Raw genomic sequence first — 23,032 nt, forward strand, 5'->3', positions numbered from 1 at the left:
AAGGAGTGCGACCTAGTAGCGCTCTTCTGATTGGCTTACTCAAGTGGAGACCATATGCTTCTATGGGGAAAAATCCCTATAGAAGTCTATGGGTGTGATCCGGCGTTTTACCACAAACCACAAGGTTAATTTTTCCCCTGTGTTTTTAGAACCAGGACTGGCTTTAGTTAAATATGCTTAAATATGCTTTAGTTACCTTTTACGCAAAGAAGCTCTGTATGCATCTGACTCTGAGCCAACTCTCATGTTCTGTAATTAGTAAATTACCCTGTAGGAAAGTACAACCGTGTTTGCAAACCAATGAACGCAGTGCTTTGTAAATTAACCTCCTGTTTAGGACACTTTCGATCTGCATTCGATTCGATGCGCGCTCCCGTTTTCTCAAAATCGAATAGAAAAATCTTCTGTGCAGCTAAGGAAATCTCGAATTCGATCCAGTAAATCGAATGAGGACATTGTGCCTACATTGTGAAATTGAAATCGAATAGAATGCAAAAGTACAGATCTAATGCCAAATCTAATAAAAAATCGAATCTAAGATCAAATCTAAAGCAAATCTAAGTGTGTGTACAGGGCTTTAATCAGACTGTCTATCAATTTCTAAGATGTAAAAGACAATTGAAAGACAAAATCTGATTGGTTGCGATTTGTAGTAGCTTTAAATAATTTACACCTAAGAGAAAAGGCCGTCGGATTCAACTGTTAACATCAAAAGGATTCCTGACAAGCGTTGAAAGAACTGATACATTTATTGATTGCTTTAATTGATCAATTTATAATAAAATAAAATCACAACAATCAGCTTTAGAGCCCGGACGCCGGACATACTTGGAAACTGGAAATTCGGGTGGTTTCACTTTCCAAGGAAACCGAGACTCACACCCCTAACAATAATATAATATATTTTATATTACTACTGTATTTAGGTTACACACGTTACATCATTGTATTTTGGACACAAGTTTCCATACTGTATTTATAGAGCCGTCTTTCTTTGAATGTTCCTCCTCCCCATTTATTGCTTTAGGTGGAACCCCCAACAACAACAGGTTTCTAGGCAGGTTCCTATGACTTGCCCAGACAGGACTGCTGTGTAGACCGCATGCTGATATCATCTGGAATCAGGTGGCAGTAGACCCAGAAGGACCCATCATAAGTTGTCTAGGGATATCCATAGCTATTAAGGAGCCACTAAATTCAGGGCCATCTTTACAGCATTATCGGCCCTCGGGCAAAGCATTGCGAGGGGCCCGTTCCTACACGACCACTCATAAAAATGTAAATTAATAAAACAATTAAGCTTATATTTATGGGTACCTGCAACAAAAATCAGTTTATATGGGGAGAATTCAAATGTTTTATTTCGCCCAATCTCCCGTATAAATTGTCTGTAGATCATGGGGCGATATTCAAATGGTAATTTTTATCACGGCTATCGTGCCCTTTAAAGCGCCTATATCCAAACAACCTAATGGGCACGACGAGGAAAGCGCTGTTTGGGTACCCAAACAGATGTCTTCTCTTGTCTTTTGGCACGCTATCTCCGGGGGGAGCGTTCTGAAAAGATGTGCGTGCCGTGTGCCCATCGGCAGTAGCATTTGAATACCGCTGACACACAGGGGCCATGACGAGCGGACAATATTTTATATCCCATATACAGTATGTTCCTCCCTCTCCTGGTGCTCCTCAATGATAACATCATTAACCATTAACCAGTGGAGGAGGAGGACACGGGGAGGAGCGATACCGGCCAACGCTGGCCAGTCTACACTTACTCGGTGCTGCGAGCATGGGGGAAATCCATTCAATGGGGGAGTGCATGGTTTTCCCAACCTGAGCGCCCAGGGGAACGCCCAGAATTTGGGATGCAGGAATGAACAGGACATATTTGCAATGCTGCAGATACTGGTTTTCCGAAACAATAGTTAGTATCCGACGAATGTTTCTCCGACTCCTGCTGGGTTCTTTTTCTATATCGTAGCTATGTTTGGAAGGAATGGGATCATGGGGTCGACCTAAAGATGATCGACAGTCAACGTCGTTGAGTCGACATACTGGAAGGTTGACAGGTGTCTAGGTCGATATGGCTCAAGGTCGACAGGTGTCTCGGTCAACATGGGACAAATTTGACAGGTGTCTAGGGTGACACAACCGTTCGACATGGGATAAATCGACAGGCAAAAGGTTGACATGGGGTTTTCACTGGTTTTTTTTTTACCCAAATGTCGACACATTCGACATGGACACAGTTTTAAGTGCACCGTATCCCCTCATGGATTGCTGTGCTCGCCATGCTTTCTGCCCGGTGCCTCGCTACGCTCGGCACGCTAGTTTATACTCCCACCACGCCCTAGTGGATGGTAGGGCATGAAATACTGCCTGTCGGCACATGTCGGCTCAAAAGACAGTGAAAAACCCCACGTCGACCTTTTGACTGTCGACCTAACACATGTGTCGACCTAGACGACTGTCGACTTGTCCCATGTAGACCTAGACACCTGTCCACCTTCCAGTATGTCGACCCAACGGTGCCGACCTAATGACTGTCGACCATCTTTAGGTCGACGCAGCGACCGTATCCCGTTTGGATGCAGATGGAGCAGAACACAACAGAAACTGGTTAAACATCCTGGTTCTGCCTCTGGGGTGGTGTTAGGTAACGCTGCCACCGCTGTCTGGAGGGTGTGCTGAAATCTGCTGCTTGTCAGAGAATTATTATCTCTTAATAACTTCATTTCGGGCTCACACAAATACCTAGAGGAATGTCATGCGAGGTGACAGGTGGAGGATCTGCTGTCATCGTCAGCCCTTCCTCTTTCTTGGTAAAGAATGTCTATATAAAGGAGCCAGCGTCCACGCCTTCGTCATTCTCACAGGCACGCCACGACGAGCGCACAGGACCTGTCCTATTCCGCTCTCACCCAGAAGCTCTCCATCCAGACAACCCTCAATTATAGAAAGTGCCAATATGAAGTCAATCATCATCGCCGCGGTGACCCTGGCAATGTGCCTGCATCTAGGTAAGATCCTCACTAAATCCTTCCCATAGGATACACACACAGAATGGACTTAGGAGAGAGATCAAAGAGAGATAGAGTGCAGAGAAAATAAAACAGCCAACCAACAGAGCATGTAACATGACAGTTAGGAGCTGACTGGCTGGTAATTTACCTATCCGCTATCTCACTTTTCAAGGTTTAGTACATCTGGCCCAATCTGCTTATTTTAAGCCATTAGATGTGATTTATCAGTGATATGTACGATAACGATATCATTGATAATATTTTTCATACGCACTGTATCATTAACCATGCGTGCTCCCACGGGTCGTAGGCAACCTCTGCCTTCTGTCCTTGCCGTAGAATGAATCCCGATGTGGCCAGGATATCCTTTGTAAAATCGTTTAATGTGTGTGCGCCATATCGTTTATCAGGGAGCAAGGGAAATAATTTGCGACATATCATCGTTTGCACTTTCGGCAGTGGCATAACTAAACATTTTGCGCCCCCCTGCCCAACACAGGTTCTGGCAATGCCCCCCGCCCCCCTGTACAATTATCATATTTATTTTACTGAAATGCTTGTTGGCAGGAGTTACATGTTCATTGCCAGGGGTTTCCTACTCATTGCCAAGGGTTACATTCTCGTTGCTAGGGGTTTCATGCTCTTTGCTAGGGGTTTCCTGCTTGTATCCAGGGGTTTCCTGTTTGTAGCCAGGGGTTTCCTGCTTGTAGCCAGGGGTTTTCTGTTTGTAGCCAGGGGTTTCCTGCTTGTAGCCAGGGGTTTTCTGTTTGTAACCAGGGGGTTTCCTGCTTGTAGCCAGGGGTTTCCTGCTTGTAGCCAGGGGTTTCCTGCTTGTAGCCAGGGATTTATTATTCATTCCCAGTGATTTTTTTACTTGTGACCTGTTTGTTACATACGCATTGCCAGTTGCAATCTATCTATCTATCTATCTATCTATCTATCTATCTATCTATCTATCTATCTATCTATCTAATGTATCTATCTATATATATATATATACATATATATATATATATATAGATATATCTATATACTAGGTGATTCATCGCGCCCTACGGGCGCTCTTCACACCGTCGTAAGGGGCTGCGCCCCCTTAATTTGTGAACATTTGTATATGAGAAAGATGGTTAGAATTGTATGAAAGATGCCTGTAGTGCAACTTGAGTTATAGGTGAAATGTGTTAAATAGAGAGCATATGATGTGGAAGGGGGGGTGTATTGTTTTGTTTAATTAAAAAGCGGTTACAGAGTAAGATGTACATTGATAGTGTGGATGGTACAGTGACATTTGGGGGTGTGGGGGGGGGCTGTGTGTGCATGTTGTTTAGGTGTGTGTGTGTGTGCAATAGTATAGTAGGGTGTTTCTGAGTCAGCGGCTCCCCACTGGCGGAGGTCACGACACAGGAAAACAGGAGGCTGGGTAGTGATAGGGGTGTGTGCAGTGGCGTAGCTACAGGGGTCGCAGCGGTCGCAGGTGCGACCGGGCCCCTGAGCCAGGGGGGCCCAACCCCCGCCACCAGGGCCGGACTGGCCATCTGGCACTTCTGGCAAATGCCAGAAGGGCCGATGGCCTAGTGGGACGATTTTGTGCAGCATGATTTGAACATAGTGAGCGCCGCTATGCGGCGCAGCACGTCTATTGTTTATTGCGGCGTCATGACGCGACAGTGCTTGAGCCTCCGGCACCCACATCCTTCCAGTCAGTGTGAGTAGCGCTAATAGTGGGGGGAGCTGAGGTGACGGGAGAGCCTGGCAGATCATCACCTGGTGGGATCCGTCCTAGCCTGCCTACTGTGCAAGTGAGTGGCCTGCTTCCTGCCTTGTCCTGCATCCTGCCCCATACCCTCATGTATATGTATCTGGCGCTGGAGGGCATATGTACCTGGCACTGTGGGGCATACTGTATGTATCTGGCACTGTGGGACATATATATATCTGGCACTGTGGGATATATCTGGCACTGTGGGACATATATATATCTGGCACTGGGTATATATGTATCTGGCACTGTGGGGCATATGTAACTGGCACTGTGGGGCATACTGTATGTATCTGGCACTATGGGACATATATATGTGGCACTGTGGGATATATCTGGCACTGGGGCATATATGTATCTGGCACTGTGGGGCATATGTATCTGGCACTGGGGGGCATATGTATTTGGCGCGCTGTAGACATAATATACTTTATGTATTAAAATATAAACAGACCGAGATTTTAATTTTGTTGTATGTAGGGGGGCCCCAAGCTGACCTTTCGCACCAGGGCCCATGAACCCTTAGCTACGCCCCTGGGTGTGTGGGAATAAGGGGGACTAAAGAGGAGGGTGGGAGATACTGTGCTGCTTCTGCCAGTGGGTGAGGGTCCAGCGTGGCAGCACAGGAGTACAGGATGGTGGCCCTTAGTCAGTGTCTCCTCCTACTGGGTGGGAGTTCGGGTGCATGAGAGCAGGAGGCTGGGCTTTGAGGCATGTGGGCAAAACAGCGTCAGCGACTCCCCAGTGGTGGAAGTTACGGTTCAGGAGAGCAGGAAGCTGGGTAGTGATAGGGGTGTGTGAGTATACGGGGGACTAAAGAGGGGCTTAGGGGTGCCGTGAATTGCGGGAGGGGGCGCAGGTGTCGGCGAAACGCGGGAGAGGGGTCCACAAAGCGTGGGAGGGGGCGTGAATTGCGCGAGGGGGGGTTGCGAATCGCGGGAGGGGGGGTGCGCGGGGGGTCCGTGAATTGCGGGAGGGGGGGGGGCGGCACAGGGCGCGATGAATCACCTAGTTGGTTATATATTCTTGTAGAAGGATGGTAGGATGTTGCTGTCATTCAGAATGCATTTACATAAACAGTAATAGTAGCAGTAAAAGGTCTGACTTAAAACACCTACAGTAAAACAGAACAGGTGTTATATATTATACAAAGAATTGGTTGATGATGTGTAGGTTGACGTACACATAGTTCATAGTTGTCACTGGAAAAAAATTGCTACACGAAAAAATCAACACAGAAAGTTCAACACATGTAAATGTTGACATAAGTGTGGCACTTCATCGGTGTCCATGTCGACACATGAGAATGAATATGAAAACATTTAAAAAAAGAAAAATAAATCTTCAAAAACTCATGTCAACCTTTTTCATTGTCGACCATAGCCGTGCCAGTGTTTTGCATGTGCCATTTAATCCTGGGGTTGCCGTGAATCACGCACGGGGGTGGGGGAGGGAGTTGAGGGGTGTCCACGAATCACAGGAGGAGGGGTCGTGGGTGGATGCCGTGAATTGCGGGAGGATGGGTCGCGGGGGGGGGGGTGTGCCGCGAATCGTGGGATAGGGGGGGCGCGGGGGGTTGCAGTGAATCGCGGGAGGGGGGGCGTGGGGGCGGGGGGTTGCCGCAATGACAGGAGGGGGGGTCAGGGGTGGGGAATCGCGGTAGGGGGGGTCGTGGGGGGCACCGTGAACCGCGGTAGGGGGGGTCGTGGGGGGCACCGTGAACCGCGGGAGGGGGGGCCCGGGGGTTGGCGCGAATTGCAGGAGGGGGGGGGTGTCACGGGGTGGGGCCGCGAATCGCGGGAGTCACCGGGGGTGCCGCGAATTGCGGGGGGTGTGCTGCAAATCGCGGGAGGGGGGTCGCGGGGGGTGCCGCGAATCGCCACAAGAAAAAAATCAACACAGAAAGGTCAACACATGTAAATGTTGACATAAGTGTGGCACTTCATTGGTGTCCATGTCGACACATGAGAATGAATATGAAAACATTGAAAAAGTGAAAAATAAATCTTGTCAACCTTTTTCATTGTCGACCATAGCCATGTCAGTATTTTGCATGTGCCATTTAATCGTGGGGATGCCGTGAATGGGGGGGGGGGGGGGGAGGGAGGGAGGTGCATACCCAACATGACCCTCTCCAGGAGGGACACATTGCTCTGTTTCTGGACTTTCTTCTTAATTTATGGATTACCATCACCTGTGCTTAAACACCTTTCTTATCAATTACCCTGTTTAAAATGACAGGTGATGACAATCATAAATTAAGATGGAAGTCCACAAACAGAGCATTCTGTCCCTCCTGGAGAGGGTCATGTTGGGGAGTATGGAGGTGTGGGGCGCTCACCTGGTGTGTCTGGTGAGTAACTGTGTCTTTGCTGTGTAACATGGAGAGGCAGAGGGTGTCTGGCACTGTCTGTGGGCTCACTGGGCTGGTTCTCTGTCATGTGAGTCAGTCATGTGAGTCAGAGGCTCCACCCAGCGTTACAGCTTGAGACACACTTTGAGTGACAGATGTAGCCAAATATATAAGAGATATTCACTTTTCTGGTGTAAGGGCTGATATCCTGACGACGGGGAGGCTTCCCCGAAAGTGCTCGATTGCTGTTATGCCCTAATACAGTTGTTGATTGAAACTACTTTTCCGTGTGCCTCCGTTATTGGACCTCTATATCTATATATATATATCTTATATATTTGGCTACATCTGTCACTCAAAGTGTGTGAGTGTGTGTATTACGCTGGGTGGAGCCTCTGACTCACATGACTGACTCACATGACAGAGAACCAGCCCAGTGAGCCCACAGACAGTGCCAGACACCCTCTGCCTCCCCATGTTGCCCAGCACTGCTACTCCACAGCCACCAGGTGAGTGCCCCCCGTGACCCCCCCTCCCGCGATTTGCGGCAACCCCCCCCCCGCCACCCCCTCCCGCGATTCTCTGCAACCCCTCCCCTCCCGCGATTCGCAGCAATCACCCCCCCACCCCCTGCAAACCCCCCCCCCGCAATTCGCGGTACCCCCCGCGACCCCCCCTCCCGCAATTCGCGGCACCCCCCGCGACCCCCCCTTCTGCGATTCGCGGACACCCAAGTTGCAATACAGGGCATCTTTCATACAATTTTAACCATATTTCTCATATACAAACGTTCACAAATTAAGGGGGCGCAGCCCCTTACGACGGTGTGAAGAGCGCCCGTAGGGCGCGATGAATCACCTAGTACATATATATATATATATATATATATATACACAAGACGGCACTCTGTGTTAAGAGCAATCATTTGTAGCGGTGCTACAACACTTACCCTGCCTCCTAGAAGGAAAGGAACGGACCAGCGCTCACAGAATTTTGAAAAGAAGTTGTATTTGTAGTTACAGCATTGTACAGAACAAGCAGGCTGACCCAACAGCTGTTTCAACTGGAAGCCTGTCCACCCCTGATGAAGACTTGACAGGCTTCCAGTTGAAACGGCTGTTGGGTCAGCCTGCTTGTTCTGTACCATGCTGTAACTACAAATACAACTTATTTTCAAAATTCTGTGAGTGCTGGTCCATTCCTTTCCTTCTAGGAGGCAGGGTAATGCTGTGTACACACAGGGTAATATGGTTGCTGGGGATATATATTGCTAGCAATATATCCCCAGCAATCATATTGCTCACTGCTACGGGGCGGAGGGGGAGCGCAGCAGCAGCAGACGCTGCTGCTGTCACTTTGATGGGAGGAGGGAGGGAGCAGCGGCAAGGGGCTGGGGAGATCAACGCTGATCTCCCCGGCGCTGACCTCCCGGCACAGCGATCGCCGGGGAAAGCCGCTGGTCGCAGGAGCATGCTCCTGCGACCAGCGACCATTAGGCAGTGCACACGGGAGCGCGCAGCTGGCGATTTATCCAAATCACTGGCAATATGGTCGCTCAGCAACCATATTCCCAGCGATTTTACATGAAATTGCACCCGTGTGTACTCACCTTTAGTGTTGTAATATATATATATCAGTGGCGTAACAGAAAATTTTGCTCCCCCCATCCGGGACAATATCGTCGCCCCCCCTCCCCCCCCCGTTAAAAGACAAGACCCCCCCCCCCCCCGGGAGCTGGCAGGGGGGTCCGTGCGGCGCAGGGGTACCTGTGGTCAGGGACACGGGAGAGCCTGGAGGTCCCTGCGGCGCTGATTATGAGTTGCCGGGGTCCCTGCAGCGAAGTGGAAATACTGCGCTACCTCCGTGCGGCGGCGCGGGAAGCACTTCTGACTCTGAAAATACTGGCCGCATGCTGATTGGCTGAATCTCAGCCAATCAGTGTGCGGCCGTGGCCAGTGTTTTCAAAGTTAGAAGCGCTTCCCGCGCCGCCGTATGGCGGTAGCGCAGTATTTCCACTTCGCTGCAGGGACCCCGGCAACTCATAATCAGCGCCGCAGGGACCTCCAGGCTCTCCCGAGTCCCTAACCACAGGTACCCCCGCGCCGCACGGACCCCCCTGCCAGCTCCCCGCTGCACCCACAAGCAGTGGGGAGCTGGCGAAGAAACAACAGCGCCCGCAGACCCCCGGCGCCTCCCCGCCACCGCGGGGGCTGCGGCCCTTTAGTTACGCCACTGATATATATATATATATACAGGTTGAGTATCCCTTATCCGAAATGCTCGGGACCACGAGCATTCCGGATAAGGGAATATTCCGGTTTTTGGAATCATTTTTTTTAGCCATACTTACCTGCCCCTGGTGGGTCCCGATGGTCCCTAGGCGTCCATGGAGTCCTCCGGCGTCCACGGCAGGCCACCAGCACCGTCTCCGGCGTCTCCAGCGGTCCCAGGAGTGCTTTGCGCAAGTTCCCAGGCGCGCCGGTGACGTCACCGGCGCGCGCGCACTCGCGCAAAGCACTCCTGGGACTGCTGGAGACGCCGGAGAGGATGCTGAAGGCCTGCTATGGACGCCGGAGGACTTGGTAAGTATTAAAAGAGGGTTAGGGGGGGGGGGGGGAAACAAAAAAAAAATTGAATTATTCCAAAAAACCACGGTTTTTGGAATAATTCGGATACGGGATGCCCGGATACGGGATACCCGACCTGTATATCCATACCTCCCAACTTTCTTGTCCCCGGACCCGGGATACTGATGATGCGCCTAATTTCGGGGGCGTGGCCTATACTTGCGGCTCTCCCGCGAGGCCACGCCCCCATTTTGCCGCTATGGGGGCATTACCCAGAGGCTCTGTGAGCCTCTAGCCATGCCCCCAGCCCCCTGGCTGCGGGAATAGACGCTGTGCGCATGCGCACAGCGTTTATTCCCCGCTGCTTAGCAGCCGACAGGGGGACTCCCAACAGCCCCCCCTCACCGCGGGACACTGCCGGGACCTAATAATCGGGACTGTCGTGCTGAAATCGTGACTGTTGGGAGGTATGTATATCGCTCTCTGGAATGTTACCTCCATGCAGTATTGAGGCCCTGACTAATTACCTATATAAAAGCAGTAATGCATGACATACAGTAGGAAAACATAGTTGCCTGGAAATCCCGTTTCCACACTGTCTGTCCAGAATCCACTGAATGCAGTATAGGGATAGCACCCCTTATTATTACTTTTATTGTATTATATATTACTATTATATGATACTATTATATGTACACACACAAACACACACATACACACTCTGGGTGATTCTTGTTGGAAGCCAGTTAACCTGTTTTTTTGAGTGTGGGAGGAAGCACATAGAGCACAAATAAACTCTACACGGGAAGAAGCATTGTGGGAAGTAAACCCAAGACTTCAGCCAAGGTGATTGCTTAAATAAATGTATCTATCTAGAACTGTCACCATCCAATTGTGTGTATAAATACTATTTAGCCAATTGTTCCACATACAAAGGAGAACTCCACCCAGTGGCAGATCCAGGGGTGGGGAGCACGCAAGCCCATCCCTGACACGTATCAGTGTCTTTTCTTCACCAAGTACAGTCAGTCTTACTAACTGCTTTGGGGCTCATCTACCTTTGGATTTTGGCATTTCGTGACGCCTCCCAAATGTAGGAGTACACGCTCGCACTTCTAGGTGTCAGCTTTACACTCTCACTGATATGCTGTGCATTACAGCCAGGCCCAAGGTCATGCAAAATAAGTGCAGATTGCTTTATTAAGGGCAGTGCCCAAAAACACCTACATCAGATTCCATATTGCAGCACACCCTCGTCAGACCTTAAAGATCCTGGCACAATGTCAATGACTTCCACGAAACAATTGCTTATCCTCATAAAAATATCTTATAAAATGATTACAAAATATAAAATGATAATGTTTTTCTCAAGGTGTGTGTGTATATAATTATATACACCTATATAAATATTTTACCCATATATTTAGCCATATACGGACACATGTGCTAAGCCTTGAAGTGAGATAAAGTGATAGAGTGGAGTAGGAGCGGAACTCGGAGGCAATGGAGTCATCTGCCACCAGGCTTCTGCTCCCAAGGGGGCACCTCACCTCCTCTGCAAGCTTCAAATCAGTTAATAGATCACTCTCTGACTCCCCTCCTAGCAGGACAATAGACATCACACTCTCTTTATTCTAAACAAAGATTCATTTTTGCAAGTGTCACACCCGGTATTAGAATCCCATTGCCTATTCCACTAGAAGCAGATACCTTACCGATTGCACTGTTGGCTCTGTGATGGCTTTGAACTAACAATTATACATTGTCCTAATCTGCACACTTACTGTGCAGGAGCAAATAGCAGTTGTGATGCATTTTCACTGTTTTATAGAGCATATGTTGAGGAAGATTTATGAATATCAAACATTAATCTATCACAAAAGGGAGCCGAGCAATGGCAATGTTAGTAATGTAGCTTTCACATCACATAAAACATTTTGAAACGTTTTGAAAAACTGTAATTTTAAATGGTATTTTAAACGGGTCTAGTGTTCATATTGCAGCAGATTACCATTTAAAAATACAGTTTAAGTACCATTCACATCACCAGTCAAGCCGTTTAACCTCTGAACACGTTTCTACCCACAGCTTATTTCCTGGTTCAGGGAAGGGACACAAGACAAGGGACAGCCTATCACAGTGCTCTAACCTTTATTTTTTACTAAATACCATTTCAGTGCCATTCAGACAGCACAAAAAACGGCTCTGAATTGGCTTTAAAATGGGTAGGGCTCTGTTTTTTAAACATGTTGAAATACCAGTTAACTTTAAATGGTATTTCAACTATGACACTTTCACACTGCAGCCTTAAACGTTTTAAAAGGCAAAAAAACGGCAATATACCGTTTTAAAAGTGTGATGTGAAAGCTACATAAGAGAACAATGTTAGTGCTCTATACTGCACACAGTGGCCGGGAGTAGTACTGCAGTAGCTGTGCTGCTGGGATCATCAGCACCAGCTTCTATAAGCCTCCTCTATTTCAGAGAAGGCTTCAGGAAATCACCACAACTCATTCTTTACATATGTCCCTGTCCCCATGTCTCCTTAATTCTCCCCCTTTACCTGCTTCCATGAGTCATCAGTAATATACGGAAGTCTATGCCTCTGCCTCCCCGTGAGTACATACCATATCTACCCTCCCCATATATACCTCTGACTCCTGCCTGAGCAAATATGCCTCTGTACTACAGATGGAGCGCCTCTTGCTCGTGCAGGGGCTTTCAATGGCAGCCCCCACCAGCTCCCGCCAGGGGGCGCGCGCAGGAGACGCCAGCAGGTCCCATGGCGATGGAGCTCGCCGCCGTCATGCGCCACCTCCCGGGGCCCCATCGGCGGTCCCCATCGCCACACTGAATCACCCCCCCTAACCCTGAACATCTCCACCTGAAGCGGAGATGGGCAGGGTCCCTCCGCCCAGCCACCGAGAGACTGGACGCATGTGCGAGTGAGTCGCACGCGCATCACAGTCTGATGGAGTCCCTCAGCGGAGACGTTCTGGCGAGAGCCGAGCAACAATGAGAGGGGCTCAATCTGTACATCCACATAAGTGCCTCTGACCCCCTTCCTAACAGTGCCTCTGCCTCCTACCTCCCCATATGCACCGATCTCCCCTCCCCATATATACCTCTGCCTTCTGTCTCACCAATAGTGCCTCTGCCCCACATCCACATATTGTAAGTGCCTCTGACCCCCTCCCTAACAGTGCCTCTGCCTCCTAACTCCCCATGTGCACCTATCATCTCACCTTCCCCCCTGTCCCCATAAATGCCCCTCACAGCCGCTTCCCCAATTGTGCCTTAGATTGTCCTCACCATGAGTGCCTCTGCCTCCTACCTCCCCATGTGGGTTTTGTGCTTTTGACCTCCCCCAAAAGCACCACTCTAATTGGGGGTCATGTGGACCTTTTGCTTGGGAAAGCCTTTTGTCATTGGCGACGATGAGTATGTCGACTTTTTTGGTATCCACCTATTGACAGTCTACTTAGACACTGTCTATCATTTGATCCACAGCCAAAAACCTTGTACACTGTATAATTATTACAGTGATTGCATGGTGCGCCTACTGTATTGTGTCCATGCTAAGTAATCAGCATACAGAACTGTCCTCCCCATAATTCAGGACAGCGCAGGTGGCACGGACCAGCCTGTAACTTATAGTGATCGCTGCGCCTTTCACTACGCCCGCACCCTGGGTATAACGTAATAACAATGGCTGTGTTTTGTCACTTGGGGATAACACGAGATTGTCCTGGTTCTATTTTTAATTTTCTGCATTATTATAAACAATACATACAGTAGTTGTAATTGGTATCCATGAAAAAAATATTAATTATTCATTTTCTGCCATTTATTTGCTAGGGTCCTCGCTAAGCTGTTACTATTGTGCATATGAAAGTCCCAGCTCTCAGTGTGATGAGAAGAAGAACTGCACGGCTGATCAAACGGTGTGTAAGACAGTGGCAATAAGCGACGACGTAGGTGAGTCCTTCCTTCACTTATATACAATGTTATCACACGCAATGTACAGATAATGTCATTCACTAACACTCTCAGATTGTGGGATTTACTTCTAGTGTATCTGATACAGCTATGAGGAGCGACTAGCAACTGACTTGTGGCCGTGGTCAGGGCTTAAAGTGGTCCTAGAGAGGTGGTGAAACTCCGTTCCCCTAACACTGACACCCCCCCCTCCCCCATTAGACCAGTGCCATGGAATTTGTGCCCTACCACCCGAAAAGGGGTACTGGTCCCACAACACATGGTAGCACAATCGTATACACATTACACCGCATGTAGTGCATCTGATTTATATAAAATCACACAGTAATGCCCCTTATACACATAACGTTCACAGTTGTTCATCTTTACTTTACATTACATACACCGTGCCGGAAGAAGTAGCCGCCGGGACAGGCATTTCTGTAGGAATTACTGTTCAGGACACTTTAACCCCTGGCCGTGATACATCTACATTACCTTAAACAGACACTGCCCATAATACATCTATTACACCCTATACAGTCATAGGACACTACACCCCAACATGTCCTGACCTCCGGCCATAATACATCTATTACACCCTATACAGACATAGGACACTACACCCCAACATGTCCTGACCACTGACCATAATACATCTATTACACCCTATACAGACATAGGACACTACACCCCAACATGTCCTGACCGCTGGCCATAATACATCTATTACACCCTATACAGACATAGGACACTACACCCCAACATGTCCTGAACGCTGACCATAATACATCTATTACACCCTATACAGACATAGGACACTACACCACAACATGTCCTGACCGCCGGCCATAATACATCTATTACACCCTATACAGACATAGGTCACTACACCCCAACATGTCCTGACCGCTGGCCATAATACATCTATTACACCCTGTACAGACATAGGACACTACCCCCCCCCAACATGTCCTGACCACTGGCCATAATACATCTATTACACTCTATACAGACATAGGACACTACACCCCAACATGTCCTGACCGCTGGCCATAATACATCTATTACACCCTATACAGACATAGGACACTACACCCCAACATGTCCTGACCGCTGGCCATAATACATCTATTACACCCTACACAGACATAGGACACTTCACCCCAACATGACCTGACCGCTGGCCATAATACATCTATTATACCCTATACAGACATAGGACACTACACCACAACATGTCCTGACCGCCGGCCATAATACATCTATTACACCTCATACAGACATAGGACACTACACCCCAACATGTCCTGACCGCTGGCCATAATACATCTATTACACCCTATACAGACATAGGACACTACACCTCCAACATGTCCTGACCGCTGGCCATAATACATCTATTACACCCTATACAGACATAGGACACTACCCCCCAACATGTCCTGACCGCTGGTCATAATACATCTATTACATCCTATACAGACATAGGACACTACACCCCAACATGTCCTGACCACTGGCCATAATACATCTATTACGCCCTATACAGACATAGGACACTACACCCCAACATGTCCTGACCACCGACCATAATACATCTATTATACCCTATACAGACATAGGACACTACACCCCAACATGTCCTTACCGCTGGCCATAATAAATCTATTATACCCTATACAGACATAGGACACTACACCCCAACATGTCCTGACCATTGGCCATAATACATCTATTACACCCTATACAGACATAGGACACTACACCCCCAACATGTCCTGACCGCCAGCCATAATACATCTATTACACCCTACATAGACATAGGACACTTCACCCCAACATGTCCTGACCGCTGGCCATAATACACCTATTACACCCTATACAGACATAGGACACTACACCCCAACATGTCCTGACCACCGGCCATAATACATCTATTACACCTCATACAGACATAGGACACTATACCCCAACATGTCCTGACCGCTGGCCATAATACATCTATTACACCCTATACACACATAGGACACTACACCCCAACATGTCCTGACCGCTGGCCATAATACATCTATTACACCCTATACAGACATAGGACACTACACCCCAACATGTCCTGACCGCTGGTCATAATACATCTATTACACCCTATACAGACATAGGACACTACACCCCAACATGTCCTGACCACTGGCCATAATACATCTATTACGCCCTATACAGACATAGGACACTACTACCCCAACATGTCCTGACCACCGACCATAATACATCTATTACACCCTATACATACATAGGACACTACACCCCAACATGTCCTGACAGCTGGCCATAATACATCTATTACACCCTATACAGACATAGGACACTACACCCCAACATGTCCTGACCGCTGCCCATAATACATCTATTACACCCTATACAGACATAGGACACTACACCCCAACATGTCCTGACCACTGGCCATAATACATCTATTACACCCTATACAGACATAGGACACTACACCCCAACATGTCCTTACCGCTGGCCATAATAAATCTATTATACCCTATACAGACATAGGACACTACACCCCAACATGTCCTGACCGCTGGCCATAATACATCTATTACACCCTATACAGACACAGGACACTACACCCCAACATGTCCTGACCGCTGGCCATAATACATCTATTATGCCCTATACAGACATAGGACACTACACCCCAACATGTCCTGACCACTGGCCATAATACATCTATTACGCCCTATACAGACATAGGACACTACACCCCAACATGTCCTGACCACTGGCCATAATACATCTATTACGCCCTATACAGACATAGGACACTACACCCCAACATGTCCTGACCACTGGCCATAATACATCTATTACGCCCTATACAGACATAGGACACTACACCTCAACATGTCCTGACCACCGACCATAATACATCTATTACACCCTATACAGACATAGGACACTACACCTCAACATGTCCTGACCGCTGCCCATAATACATCTATTACACCCTATACAGACATAGGACACTACCCCCCAACAGGTCCTGACCACTGGCCATAATACATCTATTACACCCTATACAGACATAGGACACTACATCCCCAACATGTCCTGACCACCGACCATAATACATCTATTACACCCTATACAGACATAGGACACTACCCCCCAACATGTCCTGACCACTGGCCATAATACATCTATTACACCCTATACAGACATAGGACACTACACCCCAACATGTCCTGACCACTGGCCATAATACATCTATTACACCCTATACAGACATAGGACACTACACCCCAACATGTCCTTACCGCTGGCCATAATAAATCTATTATACCCTATACAGACATAGGACACTACACCCCAACATGTCCTGACCGCTGGCCATAATACATCTATTACACCCTATACAGACACAGGACACTACACCCCAACATGTCCTGACCGCTGGCCATAATACATCTATTATGCCCTATACAGACATAGGACACTACACCCCAACATGTCCTGACCACTGGCCATAATACATCTATTACGCCCTATACAGACATAGGACACTACACCTCAACATGTCCTGACCACCGACCATAATACATCTATTACACCCTATACAGACATAGGACACTACCCCCCAACATGTCCTGACCACCGACCATAATACATCTATTACACCCTATACAGACATAGGACACTACACCCCAACATGTCCTTACCGCTGGCCATAATACATCTATTATACCCTATACAGACATAGGACACTACACCCCAACATGTCCTGACCGCTGGCCATAACACATCTATTACACCCTATACAGACACAGGACACTACACCCCAACATGTCCTGACCGCTGGCCATAATACATCTATTACATCCTATACAGACATAGGACACTACACCCCAACATGTACTGACCACTGACCATAATACATCTATTACACCCTATACAGACATAGGACACTACACCCCAACATGTCCTGACCACTGGCCATAATATATCTATTACACCCTATACAGACATAGGACACTACACCCCCAACATGTCCTGACCACTGGCCATAGTACATCTATTACACCCTATACACACATAGGACACTACACCCCCAACATGTCCTGACCACTGGCCATAGTACATCTATTACACCCTATACAGACATAGGACACTACACCCCCAACATGTCCTGACCACTGGCCATAGTACATCTATTACACCCCATACAGAAATAGGACACTACACCCCAACGTGTCCTGACCGCTGGCCATAATACATCTATTACACCCTATACAGTCATAGGACACTACACCCCCAACATGTCCTGACCGCTGGCTATAATACATCTATTACACCCTATACAGTCATAGGACACTACACCCCCAACATGTCCTGACCACTGGCCATATTACATCTATTGCACCCTATACAGACATAGGTCACTACACCCCAACATGACCTGACCACTGGCCATAATACATCTATTACACTCTATAAAGCCATAGGGGACTACACCACAACATGTCCTGACCACTGGCCTTAATACATCTATTACACCCTATACAGACAGAGGACACTACACCTCCAACATGTCCTAACCACTGGCCAAAATACATCTATTACACCCTATACAGACATAGGACACTGCACCCCAACATGTCCTGACCACTGGCCATAATACATCTATTACACCCTATACAGATATAGGACACTACACCCCAACATGTCCTGACCACTGGCCATAATACATCTATTACACCCTATACAGATATAGGACACTACACTCCCAACATGCCCTGACCGCTGGCCATAATACATCTATTACACCCTATACAGAAATAGGACACTACCCCCCAACATGTCCTGACCACTGGCCATATTACATCTATTACACCCTATACAGACATAGGACACTACACCCCAACATGTCCTGACCACTGGCCATAATACATCTATTACACCCTATACAGACATAGGACACTGCACCCCAACATGTCCTGACCACCAGCCATAATACATCTATTACACCCTATACAGACATAGGACACTACACCCCAACATGACCTGACCGCTGGCCATAATACATCTATTACACCCTATACAGACATAGGACACTACCCCAGAACATGTCCTGACCACTGGCCATAATACATCTATTACACCCTATACAGACATAGGACACCTGACCACTGACCATAATACATCTATTACACCCTATACAGATATAGGACACTACACTACCAACATGCCCTGACCGCTGGACATAATACATCTATTACACCCTATACAGACATAGGACATTACACCCCAACATGTCCTGACCACTGGCCATAATACATCTATTACACCCTATACAGACATAGGACACTACACCCCAACATGTCCTGACCACTGACCATAATACATCTATTACACCCTATACAGACATAGGACACTGCACCCCAACATGTCCTGACCACTGGCCATAATACATCTATTACACCCTATACAGACATAGGACACTACACCCCAACATGTCCTGACCGCTGGCCATAATACATCTATTACACCCTATACAGAAATAGGACACTACCCCCCAACATGTCCTGACCACAGGCCATAATACATCTATTACACCCTATACAGACATAGGACACTACCCCCGAACATGTCCTGACCACTGGCCATAATACATCTATTACACCCTATACAGACATAGGACACTACACTCCAACATGTCCTGACCGCTGGCCATAATACATCTATTACACTCTATACAGAGATAGGACACTACACCCCAACATGACCTGACCGCTGGCCATAATACATCTATTACACCCTATACAAACATAGGATGCTACACCCCCAACATGTCCTGACCACTGACCATAATACATCTATTACACCCTATACAGACATAGGACACTACACCCCAACATGTCCTGACCACTGTCTGTAATACAGATGGGGCCGGGCTCATCTTTGCAGGGGATGGCGATGGCGACGCCATCGCCATTCCCTGCTCCCGCGCCATCTGTGTGTCGGAAGGGGACGCGCGCGCACGAGGTGCGCGCGCGTCCCCTTCCGACGGTGCTGCCGTCCCCTTCCGACGGTCGCCCGGTGCCCACACCGGGCGCCCGCACCCCCCCACAGCCTCCTCGGGTCCCCCCAGCCCCCCTCGAGCGGGAGGCGGACAGTATTGCGTCCGCCTCGCCGGCCGGCCGCCCGGATACTGAGACGCGCGTGCGTGGGGGACGCACGCGCGTCTCAGTCAGATGGCGCGCCGTGTTGCTGGCGGATCGCCAGCAGCATGCTGCTGGCGATTCGCCAGCAAGCATAAGGCCGGCGCCGTCTGTACATCTATTACACTCTATACAGACATAGGACACTACACCCCCAACATGTCCTGACCACCGGCCATAATACATCTATTACACCCTATACAGACACAGGACACTACACCCCAACATGACCTGACCACCGGCCATAATACATCTATTACACCCTATACAGACATAGGACACTACCCCCCAACATGTCCTGACCACTGGCCATAATACATCTATTACACCCTATACAGACATAGGACACTACACCCCAACATGTCCTGACCGCTGGCCATAATACATCTGTTACACCCTGTACAGACATAGGACACTACCCCCCCCCCCCCCCCACACACACGCACACACACCCACACGCACACACACACATTCCACGGCACTGTATGCAGCAAATATTTTTGCGAATGAAAGCGAGGGCATCAGCTAGTTACACTTATTGCCGTATGTCATGTTGTTCTCTTTGCTTTGCATTTGTAGGTTTTCCTTTCGATGGTAATGAATTAGTGAGACGTGACTGTGCTACAACCTGCAGTCCCAGCAACGATGATGAACTTGGGAATTCCAGGCCCATCTTTTGCTGTAATGTTGACTTCTGCAACAACCGGGGCCTCTATGTCAATAGCACGGCGGTGCTGACCAGACCGGAATTCGGAATGTTTGTCATAGGACTCTCAGCGACCATGGTCGTAATAGGGCTCTGACGGAAATCTCCCGGATTACAGCGCTGTGCCTTCAGTATTGTCCTCACAGAGACTACAAATAACCATCACAATTCTTTGTACATCATTCTGTCCTCCAGAGGTGATGCCAACTGCTGTTATCAATCTACAACACACACTAATATATGGATACTAGAAACATTGGGTTCTGTGCGTTTCATTCTGTGACTGTCAAACTGCGGAGATCCCCTCTAATGCACCGCGCCGACAGGCCTGGATTATAATTCCTATGTCATGGATCTGCCAAATCTGTGTATCCAGGGCTGGGTAAAGGGAGGGGCAATAGGGGCTGCTGTCCCAGGGCCCTCACAAATTAAGGGCCCCCACATACTCAGAGGCCACACCGCCGGAGTTTCCCTGAAGCCTGCATGCCCTGCTGCTTTACATAGTGTTGGACAGCTGAGCCGCTCGGCTGCCCTGCTCTGTTGTTCGGCAGCTCAGCTGTCAGTCAGTGCAGAGGAGAGTCAGGAGCGCAGGCATCTCTCACCAGGTCCCGCCTCCCCTCTGCAGTGACTGACAACTGAACTGCCTTATAACAGAACAGGACAGCTGACCAGTACAATAATTTGCAGGGAAACTCTGCTGTGGCATGGAAAGGGGGCATTGCCAGCAATCTCACTTGTGGGGGCCCCCCACCTGCATTTCCCCCAACACATTTCCCCCACATGCAGTGCACATGGGGGGTAATTTAGATCACAGGGCAAATTTGTTCTTAAAATGGGCAAAACCATGCTGCACTGCAGGTGGGGCAGATGTTAGGTGCAGAGAGAGTTTGATTTGGAGTTATTTTGCTTCTGTGCAGGGTAAATATAACTGCTTTATTCTTACACCGCAACTTAGATTTCAGTTTATACTCCCCCGAACCCAGAGCTAACTCTCTCTGCACCTGTTACATCTGCCCCATCTGCAGTGCAGCATGGTTTTGGTAATTTGATAAAGATTTTACTTTTGCGATCCATGCAGAACCAGGCCCTTGGTTGCAGGGGAGCAGACTACGGAGTTTTCTCAGAATAACATTTTTTAACTAATCGTAAGACACATTTACCTGGAATGAAGCCACGCAGTGTACAATATTTACAAAATGATTTATATATCATGAACGAAAGTGCTACAGTATTGCTCCATGTGTGACATCCTGCTCACACTTACATCGGACTATAGGGCCAATGCTGGATCACACACAGTGATCCGAACTTGTCTCCTGCCCCGATGGTCGGGGTTTGTGCATTTCTGCGCATGTGCAAATCCCGACAGAGAACGGCTCATTTGCAGCAGTGTGGGAGGGACGGGGGCGGTCGACGATGTCCAGTGTGAAAATGATGGGTGTTCTCACGGAAATCCAGGTGGCTGTTGTCACAGGACGCCCGCCCTGTCTTCGGCCAGACACACGCAAATAAAAGTCAGTTCAGACTGAATTCTATTTGCGAAGGCAGGAGAAATCGATCGATGGTCGTGACCATCGAATGATTTCTCCTGCAGCGGCGGCATGCAAGCGCATGTGTCTTCGTTACACATATATACCCTCACCTGGTTACGAGGGGAGATGGCAGCGGGGCGGCCTCTCTGGACCTTGTATTGATCTGCCTATAATGTATGTCATGTTCTGTCCACATTTGTAACAAAATATCATCATCAAATATCATTTTCATTTGTGTTAGCGATCATGTAACAATATAATGAAATAAATATCTGTTGTTTGCACTGCTTGTCTCAGAATCAGTAAGAAACTATAAAACAACTTTGATTGTCAAGTGTATTTGTCCAAATAGGTGTGAAAATTGCCAAGCAAACATCCCCCAATACCCTGCACTACATCAATACACTACATAGCCCAATACCCTGCACTACATCACTACACTACATCTCCCAATACCCTGCACTACATCACTACACTACATCTCCCAATACCCTGCACTACATCACTACACTACATCCCCCAATACCCTGCACTACATCACTACACTACATCCCCCAATACCCTGCACTACATCACTACACTACATCACTACACTACATCCCCCAATACCCTGCACTACATCACTACACTACATCTCCCAATACCCTGCACTACATCACTACACTACATTCCCCAATACCCTGCACTACATCACTACACTACATCCCCCAATACCCTGCACTACATCACTACACTATGTCGCCCTATACACTGCACTACATCTCTAGTAGTAGTAGTAGTAGTACGTTTATTTATAAGGCGCCACAAAGTGTCCGCAGCGCCGTACATAGCAAACAAAAAATAAATTACAAGGTAACGTACATGGTGTGTTGATAAGATACAGC

At 48.2% G+C, this 23,032-nt stretch overlaps 1 protein-coding gene across 2 annotated transcripts; it reads left to right on the plus strand.

Moving 5' to 3' along the window:
• The first annotated feature begins 2,886 nt into the window (after nt 1–2,886).
• Nucleotides 2,887–22,357, plus strand: LOC146005602 (ly6/PLAUR domain-containing protein 2-like). Of its 2 annotated transcripts, none has more exons than XM_083144933.1 (3): nt 2,887–3,020; nt 13,561–13,680; nt 20,490–22,357. In XM_083144933.1, the coding sequence occupies exons 1-3, from the start codon at nt 2,969–2,971 to the stop codon at nt 20,711–20,713; spliced, it is 396 nt and encodes a 131-aa protein (XP_083001059.1). In that variant the 5' UTR covers nt 2,887–2,968; the 3' UTR covers nt 20,714–22,357. The 2 variants fall into 2 exon arrangements, with proteins under 2 accessions (XP_083001059.1, XP_083001060.1); XM_083144934.1 differs by lacking the exon at nt 2,887–3,020 and adding an exon at nt 12,148–12,317.
• The last annotated feature ends 675 nt before the right edge of the window (nt 22,358–23,032 follow it).

Source organism: Crinia signifera, chromosome 5 (assembly GCF_055691185.1).
Source record: "Crinia signifera chromosome 5, ASM5569118v1, whole genome shotgun sequence".
NCBI classification, from domain to species: domain Eukaryota; kingdom Metazoa; phylum Chordata; class Amphibia; order Anura; family Myobatrachidae; genus Crinia; species Crinia signifera.

What these genes read in the sequence shown, in the direction of transcription:
- LOC146005602 (XM_083144933.1), top strand. Translation starts at nt 2,969, where the DNA reads ATGAAGTCAATCATCATCGCCGCGGTGACCCTGGCAATGTGCCTGCAT. An exon ending in GGCAATGTGCCTGCATCTAG is followed by an intron (nt 3,021 to 13,560) that starts GTAAGATCCTCA and finishes TTTATTTGCTAG; the next exon opens with GGTCCTCGCTAAGCTGTTAC. An exon ending in GGCAATAAGCGACGACGTAG is followed by an intron (nt 13,681 to 20,489) that starts GTGAGTCCTTCC and finishes TTGCATTTGTAG; the next exon opens with GTTTTCCTTTCGATGGTAAT.